Raw genomic sequence first — 26,309 nt, 5'->3', positions numbered from 1 at the left:
TCACTTTGGAAGGAGGATATTGCGCAGAGTCTAAGTGCTCCCAATGTTATTAATGAGGTGTTTGGTCACTTCTAACTTCATCTCTGTTTGGATCCTAATGAATGCATTGGGCTAGCCAAGTGCTATCAAAGTTACGCCGCACGCCAGAGCCAATGGCCCTCATTTATGAAACGTGCGTACGTCCAAAAACAGGCGTAAAACAGGCATACGCTTGTTTCCTCACGAAGTATGGCATTTATCCATGTGAACGTGATCGCTGCGATACGCTCAAATCTCACGTCTAGTCTGAACTCGCGTACGCAAGTTTTTCAGGCGGCATTGCACTGTGCAGCAGTATGGAGTTTCGTTTGTGCCAAAATGTTCAAACAATACTTTTTCTGATTCAAACAAAAATCAATTAATCAAAATACCAAATACAAAATCTAAACAAAAAAAATAAAGTCGAAAAAAAAAAATCTAAACTCGCAAAAAAAATCTAAACTAGCAAACAAATTATTTGTGTAGTTGCAAAAAAAAAACTGTTTGAATAACTTGTCTTTTGGTTTACAATAACAACAATCATTTGCAGCGACATCATTCGTTTGTTTGCTCCTGGCTTTTTCAGTTTCGATTCTGGCTCTCGCGTTTGCGCTGCCTGTTTCTTTGCTTGCGATTCTGGCACAAACTTCACATATGGGTGGGTGTCTGTGGGGTGCATTCCTATTGGCTGATGTGTTTTGACTGACAGATTCAAGCGCAAGAGCTACCCACCCCCCCCTCCCCTCCCCAGTAGGTAGTGGTGCAGTGCTCTTTTTGGCCACTATGTACAGGTATATCCGATGTGGCGCTATTGAGCACAGTATGTCAACCGCCATATGAAGAAGAAGAAGATATTGACCACAGTAAGTTCCGTGGAGCTAGCTACACCAAAGCCATCGATGGGCTACACGCGTTATGGACTCAAAACAATGGGTTTTCCTCACTACTCATTAATCCAAGGTAAGAAGTGTCATCTAATTTGTTATGGGTCTAATTTTCACGTTTATGTGGGATGTTATGGCGTAGTTGTTACAATACTGACGCTGGTTTTAAGGTATCAGATGGCTATCTTAGCATCGTAGGTTTGTCCACATCCAAACGAGGCTTTTGATGAAATGTCGCACTACAGTAGCCTAAATTATGAATTCATACCATGTATTTATTTGTTCAGAAGTATATTGTTAATGTCCTCGCGTTATATAAGCGTATGTGTCCGATTATGTCATGAAATATCGCTATGTTGTCAACGGTAGTCTAGCATAGTATGAGCGCGATGGTGCGATCTATCTGTGGTCAGTTCATCAATGGCCCTGGCGATCTCTGGAGGTCCACTCTTTGTGAACGTTTGGAGACCACAGACATAGTATAACCTTATATAGTATATAATTATATTAGTTAGAGTATTGGTTCATTTGCCTGAGAAAGACCCAAGGGTCGAAACGTTACTTTTTGTAAACATGGGAGCTCAAGCAGTGTTGCCAACGTTACCTTCTTCTGTTACATCTCCCCAGGAAATGTTATTAAGCACTGTGACCAGCTCTGTCTTTTGATTAGTACATGTAATTTGTCTTTTGCTTGTGCTTGTGTGTTTGTGCAGAACAACTCATCGTGATGGAGCACCTGTACTCCCTGATACAGCAGGATCTGAGGGGATTCCTCAGACAGGACGCAGATGTGGATTGACAACATCCTGCAGTTTGACCTGTTCAACCGACCTCTTCTCTGTCCCATACACACCACACAGTCTTTGGTCAACCTCTGCTTCATTGCCATCACAACCATCGGTCCCTGTTTCATCTGCAGCACAACACAGCACAGCTGACGGCCTCTTCTCCATCTGCAGCACAGCACCACACACCAGACAGAGTCCGCTGCGTCTTTCACACACCTGGTGGATCCTATTGTGTGCCTCACATACCTGAGAGACTCTGCTCCACAGTACCTGCAGGCTCTGCCCTGCCCCACCCCTCGCACACCCGATGGACCTAGCTGTGTCCCTCACATACACAATGCACTGTACCCCATCCCTCACACAGCCGATGGACCTAGCTGTGTCCCTCACATACACAATGCGCTGTACCCCATCACTCACACACCCGATGGATCTAGCTGTGTCCCTCACATACACAATGCGCTGTACCCCATCCCTCACACACCCAACAGACCCTGTTGTGTCTCTAACACACACAGCAGGCTTTGCCCAGCCCCTCAGGGTGGCTCTGAAATCTGTGGCTTTCACACTCCCAACAGACGCTGCTCTCTCCCTCACACACCCGGCTGGCTCTGCCCGGTCCGTTGCACACCTGCAGACTTCCAGCCGCCACAAACCCAGCTCACCCTTCTCCTGCTGTGTCCTTTACAAACCAAAAAACGCAGCTATGCTCCGCACATGACTAGCTGACTCTGCCTGGTCCCTTGCACACCCAGTGGACGTGGACACTGTTGTGACTGTTGATATTGATATTGCTGTTATTGTTGATATACATAGGTTTCTCGTTTACCAACTATACTGGCTGCGCACGCATCCGAGAGGCAGAAAATGCCAAGCTACATTACAAAGTTACCAAGTAGTTGGATGTTAAGAATGGTAAGCTTATATGCTATGATTAATTAAGCAATGAAAAAGTGATGTTACCTTCCAAAAAAATGTATTTATTCAGTCAGAGTTCCCAAAAGTACAGCTTGATGATGGTATTGACAAACATACTGGGAAGGCAGAGCGCCGAAGCGCGTCTGTGTGAATAAATGGTGATTGCTTATGCATAGTGCGGCCTGTTCTCTTGTTTTCATTGACAAACATAGCACATCAGTTATGAAACCATGCTGTGTGATGGATGTATATCAGGTTTATGTAACAACAGGCCACATTTAATTTTATGTGTTTGACTTCATGGCGGGCCACATGAAACAGAGCAGAGGGCCGCATGTGGCCCCTGGGCCTTAGTTTGCCCACCCCTGTTGTAGTAGCATGTCAAATTAGTTTATCCAATCATATGAAAGGAGTTTTGACAAGGCCCTGCCTTCTGAAATACATTTCCAATGGAGTAGTTCCAGATGAATGTGAGGAGCTAGGTGGAACGAAATTCAAGTGGTGAGTCAGGTTAACATACAGTAAGTAGTATGTAAAATAATTCAATTTTATTGTCCTTTATTCAAAACAACACTTATTCTAATAAAGTAAAACTGCAGGATGTTGTCAATCCACATCTGCGTCCTGTCTGAGGAATCCCCTCAGATCCTGCTGTATCAGGGAGTACAGGTGCTCCATCACGATGAGTTGTTCTGCACAAACACACAAGCACAAGCAAAAGACAAATTACATGTACTAATCAAAAGACAGAGCTGGTCACAGTGCTTAATAACATTTCCTGGGGAGATGTAACAGAAGAAGGTAACGTTGGCAACACTGCTTGAGCTCCCATGTTTACAAAAAGTAACGTTTCGACCCTTGGGTCTTTCTCAGGCAAATGAACCAATACTCTAACTAATATAATTATATACTATATAAGGTTATACTATGTCTGTGGTCTCCAAACGTTCACAAAGAGTGGACCTCCAGAGATCGCCAGGGCCATTGATGAACTGACCACAGATAGATCGCACCATCGCGCTCATACTATGCTAGACTACCGTTGACAACATAGCGATATTTCATGACATAATCGGACACATACGCTTATATAACGCGAGGACATTAACAATATACTTCTGAACAAATAAATACATGGTATGAATTCATAATTTAGGCTACTGTAGTGCGACATTTCATCAAAAGCCTTTGGATGTGGACAAACCTACGATGCTAAGATAGCCATCTGATACCTTAAAACCAGCGTCAGTATTGTAACAACTACGCCATAACATCCCACATAAACGTGAAAATTAGACCCATAACAAATTAGATGACACTTCTTACCTTGGATTAATGAGTAGTGAGGAAAACCCATTGTTTTGAGTCCATAACGCGTGTAGCCCATCGATGGCTTTGGTGTAGCTAGCTCCACGGAACTTACTGTGGTCAATATCTTCTTCTTCTTCATATGGCGGTTGACATACTGTGCTCAATAGCGCCACATCCCATATACCTGTACATAGTGACCAAAAAGAGCACTGCACCACTACCTACTGGGGAGGGGAGGGGGGGGTGGGTAGCTCTTGCGCTTGAATCTGTCAGTCAAAACACATCAGCCAATAGGAATGCACCCCACAGACACCCACCCATATGTGAAGTTTGTGCCAGAATCGCAAGCAAAGAAACAGGCAGCGCAAACGCGAGAGCCAGAATCGAAACTGAAAAAGCCAGGAGCAAACAAACGAATGATGTCGCTGCAAATGATTGTTGTTATTGTAAACCAAAAGACAAGTTATTCAAACAGTTTTTTTTTTGCAACTACACAAATAATTTGTTTGCGAGTTTAGATTTTTTTTGCGAGTTTAGATTTTTTTTTTTCGACTTTATTTTTTTTGTTTAGATTTTGTATTTGGTATTTTGATTAATTGATTTTTGTTTGAATCAGAAAAAGTATTGTTTGAACATTTTGGCACAAACGAAACTCCATACAGCAGTAGATCGCCGGTGGATTACAAAGTTGATGAGTTGAATTTATGGACTATCTCGGACATAACACCTTTCCTGTACATGTACAGCCCATTTGCTGTAATGCAGCATATTATATTGGCACATTTGATGGCTAAGAATAGCCATAGGAGATGATTATAGCCCAGGCTACTTTCTCTTTGGCAAACGCAACATTTATGAATTATATATTTTAAATTATTTTCAAAGGGCAAATTTCAGTGTCGTATGGTTTTGTAATGAATGTATTTATAGTATGATGCGTTCTCTCTGCGAAAATAAAGTCTGCTGTGCTTAAATCGCTATAGTTTCCGACCTTCCTTGATGACAGCTTCTAGCTGTCAAAATGAACAAGGTTCAGCTGGACGTGACTGTGGCTCGAGATCACTAATGATCTCTTTTGGACGTATAATACACCTTCATGACGTAAATTCTAGGGGCGAGGTCATTAAAACGAGCATCACGCTTGTTTCCAGCCGCCACATTTATCAACACACGTTTATTCTTACGCTGGAATTGGAGTGATACGAAAGTTTGATGAATCACACGTGAGCCCCGTCGTATAGATGATTTCTGCGCTCAGATGTACGCTGGTTTCTACGCTCGGTTGATAAATGAGGGCCAGTGAGTGCACGCATTGAAACGTGAGAGGTATGTATCAACTCGTCTTAGGGTACGTTCAGACTTAGCGTCTTTTTCTGACAAAAGAAGTTGTGCAGACCGTTTTCTCATCTTGAAAAAAGAATCTGCCAGCGTTTTTATTCCAAAAGCAGCCGGAAGCGTTTTTATTGCGATAGGCAAAGTGACTAACGTACGTGTGGACACAAAATATCGGGAAAGAAAAAAATGGGGTTGACTATTGCTTTTAGTATGTTATGGCAAAGTTGTGAAGTCATGTCAAACATTTCCCAAAAGCTCAGAAACCTAAAACGAGTCTCTCGACCGCTCTCGACCGATGTTCTGTCACCTTCACCATTTTTTACCTGTTGTCATGGGAAACCACAGGTCTCGTTAATCCGCTTGTGATTGGTCAGTTGTAAAAAAGACAGCATGACGTAAGGCGTTTTTCCGCCAGAAGTTGAACTTTTCTCAACTTCGAGCTGCAGAAAAAAGACGGTTGCAGTCGCGTTTTAAAAGAAGCCGGCAACTTTTTTGAAAACACGGTCTCCTCCATAGGGTTATAATGTAAAACGGACGCCGGCAGCTGAGAAAAAGACGCTTAGTCTGAACATACCCTTAATTAAGCAAATAACATAGTTTACAGTTTTTGCCTGTTGCTTGAACACATTTTGCAAAACTTCGCTCACTGTGCCAAAACTCTACACACAAGTAAACATAACACAACACTAGGAAATATACCTTTCACATCTATGTCAAATTGAAACTCTACTATCAGTACCTAAACTCTGCTATCAAAACCTAACAATCCCTTGTCAAAATATAACTCTGGTGACAAAATGAAACACACTTGCATCATATGCATATACTTTCAGATGAGGAGGAACACACTAGTCTACTTTATATAAAACATATTTGCTTGAATACCTGTTGCAAAACTTCGCTCATTGTGCTAAAACTCTAAACACACGTAAACATGACACAACACTGGGAAATATACCATTCACATCACCATTTCCAATGGCAAAACTGAGGGCTTTTTGTAGATGGCTGATTGGTGTTCAGTTTTGCAAGTAAGTGCGTTCACGTGTGTATTTGAGAGGTTACAATTACCCGATGTGTTATGTATTTTGGATATATGTGTTTAACAAATGGTACTCTGAGATTTCATTTTTGAACAAGTGTGTATGTATGACATAGAGAGTAGTATGCAGGACCAAGTGTGTTGCATAAAGGAGTAAGTGTGTTGCAGAATTGAAACTAGAGTGCAAAGCAGCACTTTTGTTTAAGGTATAGGTACATGTGTTTGAGATATTGCAACAAAACTTCAAGTTGTGATACTTTAGTCTAAGCATGGGTTTATAGTGTTCAAGCAACGGGCAAAAACTGTAATATGAAAAAAGTGTTCCTTTGAAACAATATAAATGATCTAACATTAATCTATTTTTTTGATCTTGATAAGAATCAAATAATTTGCATTGTACCCTTGAATTATGTATATTAATTTATTTCTACTTCCCTTAATTCAAATTCGAATTGTAATTCTGTATCCTGTTTTTGACCTCAATTCAAATTCAATTCAAACTCAAGAATTGACTTGGAATTTAGGAGTCATTCTCAATTCAATTCTGAATTTTGCACAAGCCTGTTATGCATGTGTTTGTGTTCATTTTTATGTGTGTGTGTGTTGGTGTGGTTGTACGTGCGTATGCCTGCCTGTCTACTGTGTGTGTGTGAGTGTGTGTGTGTGTGTGTGTGTGTGTGTGTGTCTGTGCTTGTGTGTGTGTGTGTATTTATATGTGTGTGTGTGTGTGTGTGTGTGTGTGTGTGTGTGTGTGTGTGTGTGTGTATGTGTGTACGTGTGTCTATGCTTGTGTGTGTGTGTGTGTGTGTGTGTGTGTGCGTGTATTCCTGTGTGTGTGTGTGTGTGTGTGTGTGTGTTTGTGTGTGTGTGTGTGTGAGACAGTAGCATCGAGCAACCAGAGCAACCCTTCACTTAATACCACCATCTGCAGGCCGATGAGTGTAGTCACTAAATGTACACATAAATACATTTATTATAGAGCCCCCCATGGATGAAATTCCACAAACCTGGAATGGCAGGATGTCAGGTTAATAATACACATGAAATTTGGTGCAGTTCATAACATCTCATCTGAAGATATGAGCGATTAAAGCAATATTATATTGCATTTAATTTTTTTTATCATGGGGTGCAAATCACAAATGACTGGTTATAAGCTAAGTTGATGCAGGCTCTTGGGACCAACATACCATAAACATTTTCTCATCCTCAGTGCCACGGTTCAGGTAGTTATTTAGGAAAAACTGTAATTTTTGGGTTTCAGGGGCTCCAGCAGGGATGTGGAGTGGACCCCGGGGACCAAATGATAGTTTTCCGTAGAAGTCTACTGGGGCTACATGCCCACCAAGTTTCATGTGCCCCGGTGTTACGGTGTCCCGGGAATCGTTGACGAAAAATTCAGGACTTAGATGACGGGGAAAAAAGAAGAAGAAGAAAAAAAAAAATTGACAATCACGATATGACCACCGCTAGCGTAGCCATAGGAGCAGGAGGATTTTTTTTATACGTTTTTATTTTTTAAAGGCCAGCTATTATCTGAATCCAGGATACTATGCATCTTGATAAAGTTTCCTTGGGCTTTGTAATTAAAATAGCCCCACATCATCACATACCCTTCACCATAGCTAGAGATTGGCATGGTGTTTTTTGGTTTGATTTTTACTCATTTTTTTAATTAAGGCATTAAGATCAATTGTCAAAAGATTTTATATTCCTCTTTTTAGTCACATTTAGCATGGGTTCAAATACTTAGTCCCCCCACTTTACGTAGATACCGCATTGTACTCTGGAACACGTCAACGGTGCCGCCATATTGCCGACAGCAACAATTGAGCGGTAAATCACTGAAGGCCATTAGAGAAACAGGTGTCTCTGAGTGAAAATGATCAGAAAACAGACATTTTGGGTTGTGTACAAATCATAGCACCGTCTGGGCGTATGGGGATGTTAAATCACACATTTATGTTTTATTGTTGTATTTGGTAGTCTTATAGGCTGGTAGAGAACATGTTTGGAGGTGATAAACAGTACTGACAAGTGTGGCAAGGCTAATTTGACATCAGTCAATCATGGTGCTGTAGTGTATTGAAGGCCAGTTAATAATGACGAAATTCTGAAACTTAGTGGTACTCATTTTGTCACTTTGTCATAATAGTATTGATACTCCTGTCACTGTCTAATGTTGGAAGGTGTGAGCCTACTTGTTATCTTCTTGCTGCCATAGCATAACTTTAGTAAATGGACTATCACTGCTCTATGGACGACATTCAACTTTACCTCTCTTTTCCACCTGTTGCCCCTACCAATATAGCAAGTGCATTTATAAATTCCTCCTAATAGAACTCAACGGACAATGCAGCATCTATGTATACAGTACAGTGGCGGTTGCTGCTCATTGGAACAGGGGAAGCTCTGATAAAAATGGTCAACTATTAAATTAATATTATTGCTGCTATATTGTTATTTGAGGGGGAAATACATCCTAAAACAGATTCGTCAGATACGTAGGTTCTGAGACATTGCAGCTGGCTATAGAGCTCCCCAGTCCCGCCCCTCCTCCGAGAGAGGTGCTTGTCCGGAAGTAAAATTCTCATTCATTTCTCCCATTGACTTCTGGAAAAATTCGGATATAAAGAGTTTTAGACCATGCCTTAGGCTAACCAGCTACGATGTGACTCGTAAGCATATAACTTATAATTTCGAGTGAAAAAATGAACAGAAAATGTAAAAAAAGCGAAAGGTACAAGACTGTGTACATATCTTAAATTCCGAGATAGAGAACTCAAATCCCAGGATGCTTTGCAAACGTACACACATTTCCAACATTTGCAGCCTAAAGATAGTTTAACATGGTTCCATATTAATCTGAGAAAAGAAGATGATTACTTCCTACCGTTTCCATTGAGTAAATTCAACCTTCAAGATGAGAAAACCGTTATTTTTCGGAAGACCACACATCGGTCCTGATCAGCCCTGCAGCCATTTTAAGTTTTGAAGTTCCAGCGAGACGAAGCTGGACGATAGGCGCGGGAAAAGCTGAGTACAGTTTGTTTGGCATTGCCATGGCAACGGCGATCTCTACCAATCAAAGGCTCTGCTTTCACCAGTTTTACACGTTAGGGTGTCGGGTAGTGTAGTACTCTCTCGTTAAATCGTGAATAAAGCATTGTTTTCTCAAAACAAGGTTGATGCCCCCATTAACTTTTGACATCTATATGAGCAGGTATAATCGCTTAGTCACATCGTAGCTGGTTTTAAGTCTACCATGGACGGTTACGATGTTATGGCTTATTCTCCAATTGTCAATGGAGAAATTGTATTGGATTTTTACTTCCGGACAAGGCTGTGGGCGGGACTGGGGAGCTCTATTGGTTAGATTAGAACTAAGCTTACATTTTACCAGTTCCCTTTGGGGGGTTAAATATGCTATTTGGTAGCCTTTATAGTACGTGACTATTCTACGTTCATATGCCTTGCTGTTTTATTTGGAATCTCCCATGGTGGGAAATGCTATCAAATAGCTTATAAAATTCAAGTAAACATTAGCAATTTAGCCAAGCAACACAGTTATTATAGCGAGCTATGTGGCTAGCCTACAACTTAGCCTAAATACACAACTGAAACAAATGCAAATCACGAACTCTGTAACTCCACATTACGGTTTTATTGATAGGATATGTTGTGTACAACATGCAATAGAATTATTAAAATTTGAGCCTTGCCTCTCGAGTTCACCTGCCAACCCTGTAAGGTTCCGTAACTTTCACGCATCCCTGAACTTGAAACCAGAGCCCGTCTCTGTTGAAACTTCCTGTGCAATCGCGAAATATGCTTGTCAATCAAAAAAAAAATGACGGTTCCTCCAATCATCATACAGAAGCTCGGCATCCGAGCCATCCCACTGTCCCATTCACCCCCAGAGAGGCCGGGCTTCCCTGGATATGACGATTTTGCGGCGTTTATCCAATATTAATATAGCTTTTCCTGCACTGAGACCAGCCTACTCCGTAGTGCCATTGAAGTCCAGTGAGGCGGATCGTGTCGTCACAGCAATGCATTAGACATGCGAAATCACGATAGATGACAGGCAAAACCTTGTTGCAAAACGAAACTATAACGATATAGCCATGAAGTTGAACACGTTTTTAGCATGTTCTAGTTGAAATATTAGGCTTGCTAATGTAGCTCATAATAGGCATTATTTCATGCAATTTTCCGTGATATTTTAGAGGAGGCTGAGCCTCCCCTGCACTCAATGAGCAATCGCCTCTGATACAGTACATACATCTACTTTATCCCTTATGCTTACCCTGACACCTCCTGCACCCCTCCCCATGAGTAGCAGCATACTACATGCTCTTAGCTAAAATGTATCACAACACCATACAGTTATCACATCATCAAAATTGGGGATGAATATAAGCTTTGATCACCAGAATCAAACATCTCTGAAGTTTAGCTCAAAGCTTATGGCATGGAAGCAATCCGTCTAACTTAATGGTGTGGACAGAAATACTGGAAAAATACTGAAAAAAATCACAAAGGGGGTCTGATTAGATTTAGAATAGTAGGCACCTCAGATTTGGCCTCTGGTGGCCATGGCAGCCATTATTTAAAATGGCCAACAAATATGGGTTTTGTTAGGAGAAAGGAATTGAAAGCAAGAGCTAACAACTAATACAATTACATATTTGACTATACATCTTTATTATGATTGCCATGCAGCGAGTTTAATCAGATTTTTTTTTGTGCGGAGCAAATTTTCGTCAAGGATTCCCGGGAGACTGAAAGACCGGAGTGCATGAAACTTGGTGTATGATTAACCGGACACCCTCTGGGAGTATGCCGAGTTTTGTGGAATTTCATCCATGGGGGGCTATAAAATAAATGGATTTATGTGTACATTCAGGACTGCATACCCATCGGCCTGTAGATGGTGGTGTTAACCCTCTGGAGTCTAAATCCCCCCGGGGATTTGAAAAACTGTTCCAAACACATATCTCAATCTCCGCTACTTTTTGTCCTAGAAACATATAAGTGACACCATTAGAAACCTTTAATCAACTAGTTTCCAAATGTTTTAAAAGAGAATGGTTGCTCTGGGTGCTGGATGCTACGGTCATACACACACACACACACACACACACACACAAACAGGCGCGTGCCGTCCATATGGGCAGGTGGGGCAGCGACCTCCCAGATGCATCCTCCACAAAAACTAGTTCCTCAGTAAATCACTGCTCCAAGTCTATTTTTTAGTAATATTATTGTCACATTAACGATCTCTAGTTTCTATAGGCTTTCCAAATAATCTTGGTCTGTTGACATCAACTTTTGGATAATGGTGGCGATCTAGTTGAGTTTAACATAGTCATGTATTCTTGGGGCGGGACACCTCGACGGCCGCATTCCTCCGTATGTTTATAGCATAACCCTTACGGCTTCAATAAGGATTGTAACCCGCGCTAAAAGACGCCTGTATGGGCGTCAAGTAGACTGCCCTATGGTCATATTCTAGAACGGTGGTCAAATTATTCCGCCAGTACAGGACATCGTTTCATTTCCAGATGCATGGCCACTTGCCAGTTGCACCTGTGCATAACCGTGTTGAGTTTCTGTTAAAAACTATTTGAGAGGTTGAAATGAGAATATAAGTTAGCTAACCCTGGTGTCTTCCTTGGCTTAGAAGTTAGTGTATTTAGTAACGTTCATGGACAGCGCAAAAAACGAGAAAGCAACGTTCAAAGGTAAGCTAGAGTCACGTCACGTATAGTTCTGCAACGAGTTATCAGAAAATTATTCATGACACCCAACTGTATTGAGTTGCAGTTACAAAAACCAAACTAGGCTACTCAGTTAGCAAATTAGGCTAGTTCTAGACAGAGCACAGAAAACTAGTTTTGTTTACCCATAGCAACAACGTTGCTATGCTTTGCTGGTTTAGCGTGATGAGAACGGTGCCGAAAGAAATCTAATCTAGAACTAATCAACTGGGCTGATCTTCAAAATATTCCACTTACATTTCTGACTGTGACATGATTTAAGCATAGAACAAACTCCTGCGAAATATGACATTTTTAACTTTTATGTTTCTGCCCCACCAAAACGTACGGCCACCGCACGCTACTGCACACAAACATGCAGGAACACAAACACACACACAAACACAGACAAGCACAGGCACATACACACACACACACACACACACACACACCTACACATACACCCACCAGCACACACACACACACGTACATAAAAAATTACACAAACACATGCACAAACACGCCCAGACGCATGCACACACACAACCTCACACACACATACACACACACACAGAGATGCACAGTGCACACACACACACACACACACACACACCTCACACACCTCACACACACACACACACACACACACACAGAAGCACAATGTACACACACACACACACACAGATGCACAGTGCACACACACACACACACACACACCTTTGAGTACGTTTTGCGAGATGCAGCACTGTGTGAGACCACCGGAGCTGAGAAGTGAGTGTGTGTGTGATGTACTATAGCCTGTGTGTGTGTGTGTGCGCGCGTGGGTGCGTTTCTGTGTGCCAGTGTGTGTGTTTGCATGTGTATATGTGTGTATGTATGTGCATGTTCTGTGTGTATTCTGTGTGTGTTCTCTTTCTTTCTTTCTCTCTCTCTCTGTGTCTGTGTGTGTTCTCTCTTTCTCTCTCTCTGTGGGCGTGTGTGTGCCTCTGTATGTGTGTGTGTGTGTGTGTGTGTGTATGTGTGCATGTGTGCGTGTGTGTGAGTGTGTGCTTGCGTATGTGTATGTGTGTGTGTGTGTGTGCACATGCGTGCATGTGTGTGTGTGTGTGAGTGTGTGCCTGCGTGTGTGTGTGTGTGTGTGTCTGTGTGATCTAATATTGGAGTGACAGTGACGGCAGAAAACACAGTGAACAGAGACACAGAGACACATAAAACGCACACACAAGCAGACACACACACACACACACACACTCATAGACAGAGAAGCACTCATACACAAAAGCAAGCGCACACATGCACACACTCATTTACATACATAAAAGTTGCAGTAGGGGATGGAGTAGGAGATGGAAACAAAAGCGTGATTGATATTTGCAGAGAGAATGTGCAGGACTGAGCAGCGGTCATATTGTGTATCGCTTTGCGGTACATCTAGTTAGTGTTTGTGTATTGGGAGCGCTGTGTGTTTGTTTCCTTTTGTTTTGTTTTATTTTCATTATTGAGTGCCCTCTTCCTTTCCCTTGGTGCTAGTGTGGCCTGGCTGCTCCATCGTGTAGCACAGTTAAGCTAACCTTGTGACTGCCGCCTCCCTCCTAGTTTGCGGTGTGAGCACATCCTAGTGGTTGAGCGTGTACTAAGATCAATTTATGCTTGTGTGAGTTGCCTTTGGGAAGTTTGAGTATTGCACAGTGTGCGCGTGTTCATAGCACTTCTGGCTTGGCAGCCACCTGAATTACGCTTATTATACCTGTGTTAAGTTAGGCTGCAAAGCAGTCACCAACTTACTGGGCATCTCAGGGTATTGTTACATGTATTGTATTTTTCTTTGGTTGTTTTATGTTACATGTAGTGACTGTTTTTGTGTGGTTGCTTTTTCTAAACTCCTACTACTCATTTTCAAAAGAGAAAGAGATAATAAATACAACATTGTTTATACCACTGCCTCTGTCTGCATCCATTTAGTTGGATAGATTTAAAGGCCTTGCCACATTTGTATGTTTAATAAAGATTTATTTTCAAAATGTCTCAAAAGTTCCCCCTCCCCGATGGGAAGCAGTAGGCTGTGTTAGCCTATCTGTAAGAGTCAAGACATGAGATCAAGAAATTCTGTCCTTGATAGGCTAAACTAGTGAAAAAATGTTTGTAAGCAAATTTGGTAGCCAGAAAAGAAAATAACAGAGGACGGAAAGCACAATAAAGGAAGCAGAAAACGCAAAGACATACGGTTGTCTTACAGGGGAGCTACACCAGACGCGTAACTGAAGCGCTCCGTTAGCGACGCGTATGTTGCAGCCGGTCGCAGCAGTTAATTATCACTGTAGTCAATGGAAGTAGCTACACCAGACGCAACAGTGGCGCGTACATTCGAAAAAAATAGACCCATCTTCTAAAATGGATTTTACGCGTCGCGAACGGAACGCTTCAGTTACGCGTCTGGTGTAGCTCCCCAGTTACCGTTTGGACAGCAGACTAGTTTGAGGATAGTGAGGCAAAAGGTTGATCTAAATTATTTTAATGAATTGATCTGAATTAGTCGTAATTTCTTCTGGGCTTACGTAGGCCTAGGCCCTATTCCTCCCAAGAAAATCTGTATTTGTAAGCCCAGGGGCCAAATCTTATAGTGCCTACGATTCCAAATCTGATCAGATCCCCATTGGAGTTTCTCTTCCAAATATGATGCTTTTATCATAAAATTATCAATGTTACGAACATTCGAGCTTAACCGCTCCACTACAGAGAATCCCGTTCATTTTGCTCAGTGTTAGGAATTAAACTACTAAGGGGAAATGTGAGTACTGGCTCTACCTTTAACCCACACATACTTACTTGGACTGACAGGATATCAAATGAGCGTACAGGATATACAAGTCCATAGACAACTGGGTCATTCTCTTGAGCAAATGTTCCTAATAAAATTGAATAGAACTATTAAGAAGTTACCTGTGAATGGTACATTGAATACATGCATAGTGACACAAACTGTACACTGACATACTGTATATATCATCAGAAATCATTCAGTGTACTGTACATCTAGTTCATTTAAGTAAGTTGTTGTTGAAAATGTATAATAATCCAATATTGTGTTGTAAATACAGCCAAAAAGGCCTAAATGAGGTTTACAGTATCTGATTATTCATCAATGTGGTTTATCTGATTATTCATTTAAGAGAGATTGCCATGAATGTAGGAAATGTTAAGGTGTATTTACCAAACATCCTGTCCCAAATGATGAGGACTCCACCATAATTTTTGTCAATACAATATGGGTTTCGTCCTGCAAATGTTTTGGAAAACATGGGAAATCAACAACTACAGTGACAAGCAGTAAATTAATTGTGTTAACCCTTCATTTTACAGTCTTCCAATGTACATTCTGGTCTATAGGACTAGGGCTGGGCGATATACCGAATATACTCGATATATCGCAGTTTACAGTACGTGAGATACATTTTTTGTCATATCGCAAATATCGAGTATTTCACCATTTTCGTAATTTTTGCAAGCGGCAACCTTTTACTGTGGCGGCAACCAGGGGCGCCGCCAGGGGGGGAAAGGTTAGGACGATTCTAAGGGCCCAGCACTGACAGGGGGCCCTTTGAAGGATATCAATAATAATTTAATAGTATTGTCATGTGTAGGGTTTTTGAATAAATGTTTCATTTGATCTGTTTAAATAAGGAAATTATATATGGTTTTACAAGTCAACTGCTATTTTCACTGTAGGAACATAATCTAAAGCGATTTCAAACACCCCTATTGTGGACTGTACCATTTTCAACCACCGTGGCGCTAGAACGGAGATAGAAGACGACTTCAGCAGTGTCAACATTGAGTGACAAAACGCTAGGTAAATTCCTCCAGTAGGCTAAATTCGTTTTGCTGCTGCTGGGTAAATGTATCTTGCTAGCAGACGTCTAGCTCGTTGAAAATCATGTCATCAAGTCATTACAACCGGCATTTATTAACGTTTTTACCCCCCCACCCCCATGTAATTTGAACTAGGCTATGAGCAGCAGGCTACCCCCCAGTTCGCACTCTGCATAGGTGCGTGCTTTTTAGAAGTTGCCAAGTAAATTATGAAGTCTGGATATCACAAACGCAAGCAGAAGCAGAGAGCTAAGAGGGAGAAAAAAGGTCACTCGGTTTTTCCAAAAGAAAGGTAATTCACTGACACTGGATGCCATGACACAACACACTAGCTTGCTAGCTGATAAAAGAGATGATTTCGTTTAGGCTAAACCTATATCAAAACAACAATTTTCAGTAGCCTAGGCTACTTTATTTTATTTAAACACTCCACGTTCATTGCCATGGGAGAACAGATGAATGTAATGTAGAAGGTCTGTAGGCTAAGTGTAATTTACAGTAGTCTGTAACTGGATGAACTTGAGCAATAAACTAGGCTATTGTACTAGGCTATGCAAGATAAAATATTAGCCTGCACGACTGCTGGTGCTAAGAACTGGTTTCTTAACTAATGAGGTGCCCTCAACATACACACTACAGATTCATCCTCAGGAATAGGCTAGGACCCCAGCCCTCATATCAACCCAAATCCCAATTGAAGGAGGAGATGAGCAATACAATACAATAATTAACTAGCCTAGTTACTCATCAAGGCAAACATTTGATCACATACAGTAAGTCAATAAAGACAACAATTGGAATACATGATTGACACCCTGATGATGTTTGCTGGAGAGCTCTGAAGTATCAATGTGCATACAGAATGTTATAAATCCATATAAATTGATGCATGCAAGTTCAATCAACACATGAACATTTGGCTTGAAAGAACTGCATAGTGGCCTAACAATATTTGCTCATAAAAGAAAATCGATATATTCCATAATATGTACCATGGTATTTTCATTTTAAGGCAACAGTCTATTCAGTGTGATTCAGACAGTTGTGCATTTTTTTTTATTAATAAAAATAATAATTATATAATATATACAATTGGGAGAACATGTATTTGATAGGCTACCATGCTAAAGTTGCCTAAAAAGAGGAATATAAAATCATCATTTGACAATTGATCTTAATGCCTTAATAAAAAAATTAAAAAAATGAGTAAAAATCAAACCGCTAAGGACACCAATTTTCTTTGTGATTGAAGAATGTAAATAAATAAATGTTCTTCCATAAATGCTAGGGGGAAGGAAGTATTTGACCCCTATGTTAAATTCCCATAGGAGCAGGAGGATTTTTTATATGTTTTTATTTTTAAAGGCCAGCTATTTAATGGATCTAGGATATTACTGTATGCATCCATGATAAAGTTCCCTTGGCCTTTGGAATTAAAATAGCCCCACATCATCACATACCCTTCACCATAGCTATAGATTGACATGGTGCTTTTTCCAGTAGGCCTATTAGCCTGTTTGATTTGCATTGAGCTCAATGAGCATCAAACAGGCTAATGCAGGGCTATTCAATTAGTTTGTAATAGGGGCCAGTTCATGAAAAGTATCACAACTGAGGGGCCGGAGAAATACCGCTTGAAATATGAGTAATTACGTACAAATGTAGATACAATAAACTAGAAACAGCACCAATATGGGTGTTCAAATGTTGCATTTTGTAAATGCTTAATATCAGAGCCCGTCCCTTACTAGACATTCTCTGATAATATAATTTTTTGGTGGTTATTTGTGTTTTGGGAATATTTCTGCCACAGGCCCAGACTACCACAATGGTAGGCCAACATTGGGAAGGTGACACTGAATCTATATTGCTAATATGTTGCATTTTGTAAAAGCATAATTATTTTGTGGTTATTTTGTTGTATTTGTGTTTTGGGAATATTTCTGCCACAGGCCCAGACTACCACAGTGGTAGGCATTGGGAAGGTGACACTGGATCTGCATTGCTATGGTTAATATGAAATCTGTGATAACATTAACAGCAATGGAATCTGAGCTTTGCGCAGTAACTGCTAGGTCCATACAATTTCCAATGGGCACAAACAGGTTTCAAACAGTATTTAAATGTATTAAATGTGTGTAATCGGTCGCATATGTAACTCTTCTCAACATACATTTAACGTTCCCACCATTTAAATTGGATGAACGTGTTCACAAATCAATTACTTACAGTGGACTTGACATCAAGGCGATGGATGTGTATTAGTTTCACGCTGAAACTATTTGCGTGGTGCAACCCGTTAAAATGTTAGTAGCTTATAATACTCCAACGTAGTGGCAATTTACGTTGAAACTAAGCTAAGATGGAACTTATATTATGTTCAACTCGGTCAAAACGTTACGTACAATTGGCTGAGGTGCAGTGGCTGCAGGACTTCAGAGCGAGTGAGAGCATGCAACAGAACTGATGCCACCAAAGTTAAACTTTTAAACCGACTCCTATTTGCTCCAATAGCTACATTACGAGTGACGAATGTTTTCGCGAGGATCTGCTTGGACTGGAGAGGCACACTACCGGTGAGATTTCATGCACCAAAAAATGCTTCATGCTTTGAGGAAAACAGCTTGGATTTGGCGCACGTCAACATGTTGGTGACGCTGCGTAAAAACGAAGCAAGGCACCTCTTTGTATAATATCCAGTAACAAAGTAGCCTACAACGGCAACGCACCTCACAGAACATTATTTATAGGCGCTACTCGCAGTGTAGCCTATCACTGCACCTCCATTATCGTGTTTTCCACCAGCTATTTACGTCTCTACCGATCATAAGGATTTGCTCATAATAACATCAGCTAACACTTCAAGGGCCACTACAAAGTATCTCGGGGGCCGGATCCGGCCCGCGGGCCGCTAATTGAAGAGCCCTGGGCTAATGATTGATTTTTACTCCTTTTTTTTTAATTAAGGCATTAAGATCAATTGTCAAATGATGATTTTATATTCCTCCTTTTAGGCAACTTTAGCATGGTATCAAATACATGTTCTGTATATATATATTACTTTATTAATAATTATACTTTTTTTTTTTGAGGGGGAGGGGGGGCCCTAAATCGAAATCTTTCATGGGGCCCAGAATTTCTGGCGGCGCCCCTGGCGGCAACACTGCCGTTCCGTGCAGACCTGTGTCCCTATCCATCGTAACCTCTCCCCCTCCCTCTCATTAACAACGTGAACACTCACCAACCAATCCTGAACCATCTATTCAGATGAGGGTGTGACGTCTAGGGGTGCCTCTTATGTAAAGTTTATACGTCCTCCCTTGCTCCTCGGGCCTCGATCCTCACTGATCTACATAAAGAAAGATAGACGAGGGGATAGACTATTGTTGTTGCCACCCCATCATTTTTTATGTAGATCAGTGAGGATCGAGGCCCGAGGAGCGAGGGAGGACGTATAAACTTTACATGAGAGGCACCTTAGGTGTAGCAGACGAGAAGAAGTGAACTTTCAGTTCAAAACAAGCAGCGGTAGCATGTCTAGTGTTGTTCAACAACGAGCTAGGTTAATAGATGGAAGCAGTTCTGATTTGGTTATAGCCTACGAAACAAAAAACGAACCGAAACAGCAAGGGATCTTCAAATTAAAGTTACAGCGATGCCCATGCATTAGGCAGAGGGACTACTGTATCTAAGTGCACGTCTGACTGTTTCAAAACGACAGCGCAAAATGCGCACATCTCACTCTACACACATGCATTTATTGTGCTATGCTCTTCTATGCGTCCTCCCGATTGATTTTTAAATGTATGAGATTTGCGCATTGAGGCAGATTAGGCTACTGTCTATGAGTGCATCTGACTGTCTCATAACGAAAATGCATACTTCTTATTTATCAACGAACAACCGAAGACGACTAATTAAGGAAGCACGCACCACCGTTCTATCAGATGTAGTAGACATGATCATTCATATGGAGACATATCAGAGATATTAAAAGCAGCTTAATTTATTTGGAAAGTCAACTAAAGCCATGAAGCCATGCAAAAAGAGAAGTGAGTTCACATTTTATCCTTAAGAGTGTATAGGCAGAGGGGCCTTTCAAAGAAGGCAGGGAAAGAAGAAGAGAGAATGATAAAGCCAAATAACAGGCCATGCTCTGCAAATAGGCTAAAATAAACCAATTGATGTACCATGGGTGTGTTGACATTTTTGCATGCACACGTTTCCCTGTGAGAAACATTCATAGAAGGCTACTGGCAAGATTCAAAAGTACCTTCACCCCTGCTTTTACATACAAATTTAAAATAGAAACCACTAAGAATGTTTTAATGTGGATATAATTTCAAGGGTTTGGACTGCCTGGATCTGCTCCCTGCTATTTTAATTCATTGATCAAGATGTACATTCCCAACCAACCAACTGTCCTCTGATGAGTGTCGGTTGTGTCGACCAGCTAAAAACACCAGGTCAAATTCAAGACAGTGGTTCCATATTGAATGGATTGGAATGAAAGTTGGCCAGTGCTCTTCGTTCCAGCAATAGTTTTGGATTTTTCAAGAGGGGTCTTAAAGGTACAATATGTAGGATTTTAAGTGTTTTAGTACCTCAAATCAACGTCTTCATTCATAAATAGATCCTCTTTGGTGTAAAATAACATATGCCAGTGATCTGACTTGTCCTCCTGGCCGAAGAATCACTTCCCGGCATTTACATTGAAAGGGACGTTACCGGAAGACTTCCATGTCTTTCCGGTGTATGAACGGCCGAGAGGGACACACTACCTGTTAATACCGCTGGGGAAAACGCGTTTCACGTTACACAGAGAAGCAGCGTGAAGACGGCCATTTCTATACAAATTAAGACTGCAGATTCGTAAAGAAATGCAAGCACCCACATCATAAGTGTATCTAAATTAGCTATGTACCAAACATGACATTTTACCGTGACTCGAGGAGCTGTAACCAACTTGTAAGGTTGCGTGTACAAAACCGCTAGCTTAGCTAGCGAACATCCCTACCCATTAGCTGCTAATGCCTTTGGTGCAAACGTTAGCTAGCTAGCTCGGTTAACAGGCTAAATAAAATGGTTTATTGTGTCTGAAAGTGTGTTTTATTGGTATCACACACAAGTAACGACAATGGTGAAGTTTCGATTTTATGTTATTTCAGGTTAGTTTGCAACAACAAGTTTAACCACAGTCCTTAGCTACCTAGCTAGCCAGCGTGACTAGCCCTTCACATTAACTTTCTATGTACTGTGCTACTGCTAGCTAGCTTAGGGTGACCAGATTTGAGTTTGCAAAAAAGAAGACACTTCATCGGCGGGGGGGGGGGGTATTTGGGTCACATAGGCTATGCACCTAGGAACACGTGCATTCATACAATTGTGTCAACATACATGGTGATGATAATGAGCTTTATTGGCCGGCCCAACACTAACAGAAAAACACTGCCTCAAAAGGCTGTTTTGTAGTTTAAAGTTTTAAATGTGCAAAAACAAACTATACATTTGTAAGCTATACAATGTAAAGTATAGTCACAACAATGGTAAAACAAAAATAATAAAAAATAAAACCTAATTGCACAAAATGAGACATTTTTAAAGTTGAAAAGTTGTCCAATGGCTGATACTTTTCAGTCCTCCTAAACTGCCTGCTCTGCATTGATCTCGACCGAGACGAAAACATGGAAATTACGTTTCAATTAGTCAGTGAACTTGCACTTGCGTTTCGGCATGGCTGAAGATGCCGGATAGTTTTGCGCGTTGCCAGTGGTAAACAAGGAAGTGTGCGCTGATGAGGTGAATAACCAATTAAATGTTTAGGCCGAGAATATCGACCAATGACGGTAGCTCTAAGGTCAGGCTCTACACTTCAACTCAATGCAAAGCGAACTGTAGGGGGAGGGCGTGATTAGCCTACTATGTGAAAGAAAGAGAGAGCATGCAAATTCGGTGAAAACACGTTAGGCTAGAATAACAAAATCCCGGACGATTCTGAAATTCCGCCCGGACACATTTTTAGGTTTCAAAAAGAGGACATGTCCGGGCAAAAGAGGACGTCTGGTCACCCTAAGCTAGCTATTGTGCTTAGCTCGGTTAACAGGCAAAGTGAAATAATTTACGTGTCCGAAAGTGAGCTTTATTGGCATCACACACAAGCAACGACAATAGAGAAAAGTAGGAGAAAACTAGGAGACTGGAACTAGGGCCATTGATAGATAGATACTGTGCTGGCCTCACTACGTTTTTGAGCTACTTAGCTATCCAGCTAGTTTACAGCTATAGGCTAGGACGAACAAAGAATGCAGGAAATCTTCACTCCCTTTCTCCTTCCTTTATTTATGCTGTAAAAGCTGTGAACACAAACAAACCACCTTCAGTCCATTTGTCCCGTCCATAAGCGAACGCACAATGCTAGTCACAAACACACAGCAACTTGCCGCCATTTTAAGAACAAAGAAATCCTTTTTAAACATATCTCATTTGCTAGACCTCTGTTCAAAACACATATTTCAGTAACATAAAGTATACTTACAGCATTGCCTTCATAAGGGTAAGAGATACATGTAACCATATCGCAAATAAAAACGTTAATTGTCCGGAGACAGCTCAGTGTGAATACTCTCGAAATACTTCTCTCCTTAGTCTGCTGCACGCTAAGCAGGAAGTTTACCACTACACTCCAAATAAGATTTTGACTCTGGCCACTAGATGGCGCTCTAACACAAGAAATGACTGGTAAAAACCGTGTACAATAAAATAAAGAAATATTGGTCGGCTCAGACCATGACAGATACTTTATTGATCCCCATACGGCTTGCAAATGCTGGCAACGATGTGCAACGTTTAATCATAAGTCCTTTTTCCATCAGATTTTCAAGCGCATTAACTCTTAAAGCGAATTATGTTTTAGCGATATAAGAAACGCCAAGACGGTTTTCCATTCAAAAGAACAATTCTAGCGATTTAAAATGATGTCATCAGAGCCCTGTTAATGCGCATATTTCTACTGCGCTAGATGGTTTTCCATCAACACTTGTAGCGAATGGAACACTTCTAGCGAATTAATCAAAGGTAGCAAGTGGTACACCATTGTGAGGTCAACATCTTTGTATGCGCGAGACAGAACTCAGATTTTAGCGCTGACTTTGTGAACATTCTAAGCAGGCGTCACAGTAACTTATATCGCTACAAACCTTTTCCATCACATTTATATCGATTTAACTCTCCTTAAACCACCTCTGGCGAGCGAATTAACTTATCACGACAAAACCGAGGTTAGAGCGATATAAGCCATTTTCCATCACATTTGTCGCACTAACTTTTGATGCGCATCGTTTTTAAGCGAATTAACTTTTTAATGGAAAAAGGGCTACAGACAGTAAAAGATAATTTCATTTAATTCACACCTCTGCAACAGTTTTGTCTCGTCGCAGATCTTTGAGTTATGTTTTTGACGTGAGATGGCTACCGTAGTCTCTATAGACTGCGATATAATCTAACCGCTAGATGGGAGAATTTGAAATTTCCTCAGGCTTACACAGTGTCCGTTTAAGGCATATCTGTCCAACTTTTTAAAATTGTTCTTTGTTAAATTATTTATTGTATTGTTTTATTTGTGTGTAACTTTGTTCAAATGTCTGCCAAATAGCAATAACTATTATGGTTATGGTTATGGTTGTAGTTATTCAGCAGACGCCTTTGTCTAAAGCGACATACAAATAAATAACAATACAAACTAGAAAATGTAATTCCATGGAAGGAATTACCATTGCATGTAAATGCAAAAAGCAGGGTTCGTACGGGTGCTTGAAATCCATGAAAATGCTTGGATTTCAATGTGGTGTTTTCAAGGTTTGAAAAATGCTTGGATTTGGGGTAAAGTGCTTGTGAATGCTTGAAAGTGCTAGGCCTACATATTTCTCGGCAGTCTGACTCAATAGACCAATTATTAAATGAAGGGAAATAAAATTAATTTGCCGTCTATTAGGGCGCGCGCTGACAATGACGACGGGTTTGGTGCTTCTCATTCATCACTCCGCAAATGTCCGTTCGCTAGTCTTCTTCATTGAAAGTGAAAGCAGACGGGTGTTGATGAATGTTTGATGCAAGTCCGATGTGTGTGGTGAACTATTTGTTTCTTAGCAGAAGCCATGAAACGGTAAAGGTCAAATTATTTATTTAAAGATACATCATTTATGAAGTTGTTTTGGCTTTGCCACGCGTTCGCGTCCAGTTTGACGTGTCTGGATTTTCCGATAATGACAGCAGCAATCTCGTGATGCTGTATTGACTTTTAATTTATGCGCGTGTAAGTCTAAGCTATTGTGCTTGAAGTTAGCTGTGACTGACTAGCCTACTGGTTTTCATCGTTTTAACCACAAAGCCTGTCGACTTTAGGTCTACTAAATTGTTTAGTTAACACCTTGTCATTTCGCGTTTGTCCAGCCGTTCACCTCTGTGCGCCACATGTCATTCAAAACATATTTCGGGATAGCCATCTCACTATGAGAAAACGTATGACAATAGTGCTAAGATATTAACACGTTGGCATGCTTGGTAAACACCAGTCTTGCACATAATATTGAGCTGATTTTTTTAGTGGAAATGGCTTAGCCTACTGTCGCATTGTGCTGATAGATGAAAAAAGTCGCCTATTTAAAGGCACAGTCTGAATTTTAATCATAGCTCTCCATTTAGTGTATGCACTTGAACAACTAGTGATGAAGCATATAACAGTAGGGCCTGCCATTTATTTTAGGAGGAGGGGTGTAGGACATGATACTTTGGAAGGAGAGGGAGTGGTGCAATTTGATTTTCTTTGGAGCAACCTCTTCAAACAGCATCAATATCAATAGGCCTATGGTTCACTATCAGGACTAGAGGACTGTAAGGGGGCAGGCTATATGTGATCAAGTAGGCCTATATTAAAACATGTAGTCAAAATTATAACTTTATGTTGATTTAAGTTGAAACAAAACATGTTATGAACTGAGAAAATCCATGGTTCTACATCATTGTTGGCAAAATGATCATGATAGCCTACATATTTCAGCCATATCTGGTTTAGTCTTGAGTAGGCCTAGGCTACTTTGCTATAAATGAGTTATAGACTTATATATAGACTATATTGTGGTATGTTATAATGTTTGAAATATATGTATCACAGATTATCAATAGTTCTCATAAAAGTCATCAGATGTCATCATTTAAGGGGGTATTTTTCAAAAATTTCTCCCGGGGGTGCTGGGTATATGAAATATGGTGTGAATCAATCCATGCTGTTCAACATTATCGAGTGCTGTCAGTAAGAAAAAGAACAAGGAAATTTGATATGACATAGACCAAATAGAGCAGCAGCAAACACTAATGAAATGGTTCCATTTTCTATGCCCCATTCAGTTAACCTAATGATAGCTGCTGGTTATATATTGGGCTTAGATTGTATCAAATTTTCTGGTTCTTTGTCCTACAATGACCTCAAACAACAGGACTTTGGATTTGTTCACACTCGATTTCGGTACTGGAAAACTGGTCTTGAAAGTCCTTAAAAAGTGCTTGAATTTGGCCATGAAAAAGGTGTACGAACCCTGAAAAAGGTTGCTGACTGTGTAAAACATTGTATCAGGCCTATAGTTAAAAAGACAACTAGGCTGCACAGAAGAATAGATAAATAACAATAACCCAATTACAATTCCACTGAAATTACTTGGACAGTCACATTTAAAAAGTGATTTATGAAAATGCATCAAAATTGTGGATATAGGCTATTTTGGAAAATAACTCTTTAAAAGACTGAAATGAAGTTGCCTACTTAAAACGAGTTGCAAGAGCTGACACTTTAGTAGCCTACAGTGACGACTGGTAGGATAGCTTGCATAGCCTTCATATACACTAATGCAGGTTAAAAGTAGGCCATAGGCTATAGATTTAGACACCATTGGAACACGGAATACAATCTCAAACAACGCCAATCAATTAACGATGATGCAGCAACAGGTAGGATATCTAGCAAAAAACGTTAGCTTACAGTAGGATATTTTATGTAGGCTACACATATTAGCCTACAGGATGAGCTAGTATGTTCTTCGAAGTGTTTCTAGGTGTGTGATTGTCCTAATACACAGATTTCCTGTTTACTAACAAAACTAGATGCGCGCGCACTCACGGGGCAGAAGACGCCGAATGGCCGGTCTTAACGTTATAAAGTTAACCTAATAACCAGCTGCTGTACGCTATAATCGGCATTTTTTGTATGCCACTGTTGTCTAAATGATGATAACATCTCATTTATGAGCTTATTTCAGAGTTTGTCGTTCGTTTTCATTATTTATAAAACATCGTCTTTTTGGCGGTTTTGGTGGTTTCTGGCAAATATATG

General features: G+C 40.7%; 1 protein-coding gene across 2 annotated transcripts in view; it reads right to left on the bottom strand.

The window, feature by feature from the left end:
- Positions 1–26,309, bottom strand: part of agmo (alkylglycerol monooxygenase) — a 199,458-nt gene that overhangs the window by 53,767 nt on the left and 119,382 nt on the right. For both annotated transcript variants that reach the window (XM_062539691.1, XM_062539689.1), the window contains exons 7-8: positions 15,270–15,335; positions 14,885–14,964 (exon numbers count right to left, since the gene is read on the bottom strand). In XM_062539691.1, coding sequence (XP_062395675.1) covers positions 14,885–14,964; positions 15,270–15,335 — 146 coding nt within the window. The remainder of the gene's footprint in view (positions 1–14,884; positions 14,965–15,269; positions 15,336–26,309) is intronic.

Source organism: Sardina pilchardus, chromosome 6, assembly GCF_963854185.1.
Source record: "Sardina pilchardus chromosome 6, fSarPil1.1, whole genome shotgun sequence".
Taxonomy (NCBI): domain Eukaryota; kingdom Metazoa; phylum Chordata; class Actinopteri; order Clupeiformes; family Clupeidae; genus Sardina; species Sardina pilchardus.
Note: the sequence above shows the minus strand (reverse complement) of the source record. Positions and strands in the feature narration are given on the sequence as shown.